Source organism: Montipora capricornis, chromosome 13, assembly GCF_036669925.1.
Source record: "Montipora capricornis isolate CH-2021 chromosome 13, ASM3666992v2, whole genome shotgun sequence".
NCBI lineage: Eukaryota > Metazoa > Cnidaria > Anthozoa > Scleractinia > Acroporidae > Montipora > Montipora capricornis.
In genome coordinates this window covers 36872801-36877800 of record NC_090895.1, presented here as the reverse complement: position 1 = coordinate 36877800, position 5000 = coordinate 36872801, and the positions used below count along the sequence as shown (strand labels likewise).

The following is a 5000-nucleotide window of genomic DNA, read 5'->3' as shown; positions in this document are numbered from 1 at the left end:
AGATTGTATGCCATACTATGAAGCCCTGCGCGAAAAGAGAATTAGGCCAAAGAACAATGAGCTATATTGACTGTGCAAAAATGAAAGATACTTTAAAATCAACTTCAGTAAGAAGACATTACATCGTGCAAGGGTCGGTTGATCGAAGCCTGGTTAGCGCAAACAGTTGGTTAAGAGGTATCAAAACCTGTAGGTTTCCATGGTATCTAACGCTCGTTAGCGCTAACCATGCTTCGAGCAACCTGGGCCAGAAAAATAGTGTTCATTGGCCTCCATTTCAATGATTGCCAAGCCTTTCGTCCTCAGATTAAAAAAAACTTGAACACCTTGTAACGGAAAATATAACTTTGAGTGGAAAATACCGAGCAACAGCATTAATTTTAGGCCAGCAGGTTTAACTAGTTTGTAATACGAAATAAACAGCACTGCTGGAAGCTTAAGTATAATTCAGAACATTTAAATGAAGTAGCTTTGTTTTAGGTGTCCCAGTGCGCAATTTGCGTTCCGGTATGGCGGTTTTTGTACCCTGACATGTGATCACTAAGCTTTAAAAGGCCCATTTACTGACCAGCTCTCAGCTGGTTTGGTCGGTTGAGTTGGTAGAGCAAGTGTAGCACAATTTCATGTTCATGGGTGGCCTGTAGAGCAGGCGTTTTTTGACTAACGCTCGTTGAAATTGGTTTTCGACAAACTTTGGTTGAAAGGCCGCCATACTGGAAGTCCACCAAGAAAAAACAAACTCACAGTCCTCACCCCTGAAACAACCCTAACCCTTCATTAATGCTAACCCAAGGCCTAAAAACTATTATTTAGGTTTAAGGTTACATTAGGAAAGGGGTAGGGTTGTTCTGGTGATGGAAGGACAGTGACCTGTAAAAAATACCTGCCTATTCGCGATTCCCCGGCGTTCGAGCCTGGATTTTCTCAGGCTTCCTTTGCAACTGCAAAAATTGTTCAACTAACTGCCATGATCTTTCCACTTTTCATTCCTTCTATTGGTGGAGTTGATTTCGTGATTACATTAGTTAAGTCCAATCGTTGGTTAGAGTTTCTACGGAACCGAAAGCAAGCACATGCAAACCCCGCCTTATAGCTTGGTTTCCTCCTTCAGTTAATTATTATTTGAAGGCGTGGTAAGGTGACGTCTCTAGTGTATTTTTTCAAAAGTGAATTCCTGAAATACCAATTACAATTCCACAGTCTTCGAGAGACAATGTTCAGGCCATCTTCAATACTAAGCCGGAGTGGTTTTCTTCTAACTATGGTTTTGCATGGATTTTTGCATGCTCTTTTGAATAGTTATGGAGACTGGGGCGAGCTCTTGGTAGGAATTTCATATATGGTTAATAATTTGTACCTATTCTTCTGGGCCCGGTTGTTCAAAAGCCGATTAACGCTAATCCCAGATTAACAATTAACCATGGAGTTTATTTCTCTGCTCCCAAATGCTGTTCAACGCTGATTTTCGGCAAAACTTTTCATTAGAAGAAGTCAATCTTGAAAGGTAAACACAAGCAAAAGAAACTTCCATAGGTTCACCAAAAAGTTGAAAACGTGAAACAAAGGTTGACGCTAATCCTGGGTTAAGTTAATCGGCTTTAGAGCAACCGGTGGGCCCGCCTGTTCGAAACCAGGATTGGCGTAAACTTTTGTTTCATGTTTTCAACTTTTCGGTGAAAGTTTCTTTCGTTTCTTTTTGTTTTTCAAGATTGACTTATTCTAATGTAAAGCTTGCCGAATATCAGCGTTGAACAGCATTTTGGAGCACAGAAATAAACTCCTTGGTTAATTTTTAATCTGGGATTAGCGCTAATCAGCTTTTGAACAACCGGGCCCTGTTGGTTAGTTAGTTCTTAGGGATGTTTGAACGCAGGCTAGAATAGGTATGGGTCGCGTTTTATTAACAGAGGGTTCTTTTGCCTTGTTCCCAAGGAGCGACCGAGATGATCCACTCCAGAAACGAGGTACGCAAAAATTTGTTTCCATTTTCCCCACGTCGAAGAGACAAGACAACAACACGACCAGGGCCCGGTTCCTCAAAAGCCGATTAACGCTAATCCCAGATTAAAAACTAACCAAGCATTTTATTTCTCTACTGCCAAATGCTGTTCAACGCAGATTTTTGGCAGAACTTTACATGAGAAGACGTCAATTTTGAAAAACAAAAATAAGCAAAAGAAACTTTCCACAAAAAGTCGAAAACGTGAAACAAAAGTTTACGTTAATCCTGGATTAAGTTAATCGGCTTTCGAGGAACCGGGCCCAGGTTAGCCGGATGCTTTCCACAACAAAAACGACAACGGAGTAGTAAAGAGAACCACAAAAGCTTACTGTTCAATATTCCAATAGTTATCACTCAGTGACTCTTGTTTATTACTTATCATTCCTTAAAAGATACTGGTTTCAAAGGGGTAATCCCAATGCTGATTATAACTCTTAGAGAGACTGTTCTCTTTTTCATAACTTTTCGAGCACCCTATTGCATGCATTGTACTCGTCTTTGGCCGGATTCGTCACGCAATTATCTTGCATGGTCATGCAATGTTAAGTCACACAATGCTTGACAGCTCATCAAACTGATCGAAAGTTTCAAAGTAAAATAATAAATTAGGCCCCAAAAATGCTCCGGCTCAAGATGTTAATGATGCAATATGGTACTCGAGATCATAAAACTATAATACAACTGGTTAAAAGATAAAATTTACCTCGACAGTTCCTAAGGGGAACCCAAATTCCCCAAATCCAAGATCTCATAACACTAGGAATGACATATTTATGTTCTTTTGTGAAGTTCACACACATTTTCTTCAACAAAAGAATATAATTCACTACGAAGGGATTTCTGGCCCATCTCATTACACTGATATGATATAACTCCCCTCAAAAGGTACGACTGCCCACTGTAAACTAAAAATGTTACATCACGTTTGGACGACCTCTTGTCATCATTGCCGAATTCTTATCGTTAATTGTTTTTCAAAATCGATCTCATCACTGTCGACTAGGCCAAAAATTTTCCCCTTCATTTTTCTGTTCACATTTTAATTTAAAAGTCATCTTTGCCCCCTCGAAAGAAAAAAAACTTTTCTTGCTTCTACTGAAGGTGTTTCGAGGTAATACCACGTTTAAAAGGCTCTTTGAGCATTAAGTCAAAATAAACAAAACGTGGCTAAAATACCCATCTATATAATCAACACTACTTCCTTAACTTTGAACAACGATATAGTTTTATTGGTTCAAGTAAAATCTTTAACTTTTTCTTTATCACTTCGTACGAAAGACACTAACATTTGATTGACTACATATTCGTGAATAAGATTTTGCTCGGCAACGTACAGAACGATTTTTTTAAACTCGTGTCTCATGCAATACGGACGAGTGACGTTCAGTTAAGATGATGTGATCTTGACTGATAATACGCCATTTATCGGCTTGCAATGGGCCATTTCCAAGTTGCTGTTTGTCTCGGTTTCGAAGCGAGTCTTGGTGCTCAACTATTGTAAGGGAAATGAGTTTGATTCGCATAAGAATACGCAACTAATTTCCACTTGAATGGTTGTGCACCAGGACTCGCTTTGAAACTGAGGCATGCAGCAACTCGGAAATGGGCTATTCTGCCCAATACTACCTTGTTTCGAAAGGACCAGTCACTGAACATAATAGGGACCTTTAGATCGGAGGACGAGGACAATTACGAGAACGGGTTTTCCGTTCTGAGCACGCGCACTTCAAAAAATGTTCGCCTCCAAACCTTACGCGCATGCTCAGTATGGAAAACTCGTACTCGTAGTCGTCCTCCCCCTCCCCTACACCATTAATCAGCTAATCAAGACATCAACGTGAGCAGGCAAAGGTAACCAGTTTAACTGGCTTCAAACACGTTTTTTATGAATAACTGATACTGGGAAGTGTTTTCTTAAAACACAGTACAGGGAGACACCCTCTATTAACTATGGTTAAAACGAAGACGTAGCAGCTACGAGGCGAGGGTTTCTTTCCTGCTTTGATAAGCGAGCTAAAGCGAGTGGTACCTTTTAACACACAAAACCTGTTTTAACTTTGTTTTTGTATAATATCACAATAAGCTCAACAACGAACATATTTAAGCTTTTGACCTGCACTTGAAAACTTGACCTTTTTTAAGATTTATTCTAAAATTATGGTTGTGAATTTAAGATTTCCTTTGGCTCTCACCAGAAGGGAGGCTAGTATTGCCATTCTGTTCTGAAAAGAAGTTTGGGACATCGCGGGAAAGGATGCTTTTCGAAAACAGAACCTTTTGTTTCCGGTTACTGATGAAAAATGAAGTAGGATTAACATAGGACACCCAGTCATTGCTGGAGGTTTCTCTGCCACGGTCATGGGAACGAGGTAGAGCAGAAAACGCCTGTTCTTGGTTTGCACCCACGTGACGAGAAGGCCATGTTGGTGTACAAAACAATAGAAAATGGCCCCATAATTTTTGTATAATAATAGAGTCAAATTCCCAAAAAAACATTTTGCTGCATTGTTCTGTACACCAACATGGCCGCCGTGAGGTCAGATGCAGAATATACAGATCGAGAGGGGGGATACCCATAACCTTCCTTTGTTCGTGACAGTTCTCTGGGAACCCAAGTGAGTAGTGCACAATTCCCAACCTCGCCGGATTAAATTGCGCTGTTTTTGGAAAGAAAAGAAAGCCCTCGTTTACAGTGCGACTTCAACGTTTCTGACAAATGCTACGCGAGCAGTCCCACTTTAAAACAAACTATTAGATAGATGTCTTATAACTTTCATAATCTCTGAAATATGCACATCAACGTTTGTCCCAGTCAGGCATGATTGGGAATCTTTTGTCACGCTATCCATCTTTTCTTGCAGTACACATCACGGGTTATTGATTGTCACGCAGTCGCTAATTTTACTCCAAGAGCTCGGCCACTAAAGGTGGCATGTCCAACTTACCAAAAAACTCAAGTGTGACATAATTTTCCAGCGCTTTCTCGCTAAACATACGC

At 40.2% G+C, this 5000-nt stretch overlaps 2 protein-coding genes across 4 annotated transcripts in view; one reads left to right on the top strand and one right to left on the bottom strand.

The window, feature by feature from the left end:
- Window positions 1–435, top strand: part of LOC138029007 (uncharacterized) — a 1322-nt gene extending 887 nt beyond the window's left edge. Inside the window, exon 1 of the mRNA XM_068876669.1 lies at window positions 1–435. This exon is cut by the window's left edge and continues 887 nt beyond it. Within this exon, the coding sequence (XP_068732770.1) occupies window positions 1–70 (70 nt within the window). The 3' untranslated portion in view covers window positions 71–435.
- Window positions 436–2349: 1914 nt separating this feature from the next.
- The window catches only part of LOC138028766 (retinoic acid receptor RXR-alpha-B-like), an 18962-nt gene continuing 16311 nt past the window's right edge, over window positions 2350–5000 (bottom strand). For all 3 annotated transcript variants that reach the window (XM_068876377.1, XM_068876379.1, XM_068876378.1), the window contains exon 4: window positions 2350–5000. This exon is cut by the window's right edge and continues 139 nt beyond it. In XM_068876377.1, the coding sequence (XP_068732478.1) occupies window positions 4904–5000 (97 nt within the window). In that variant the 3' untranslated portion in view covers window positions 2350–4903.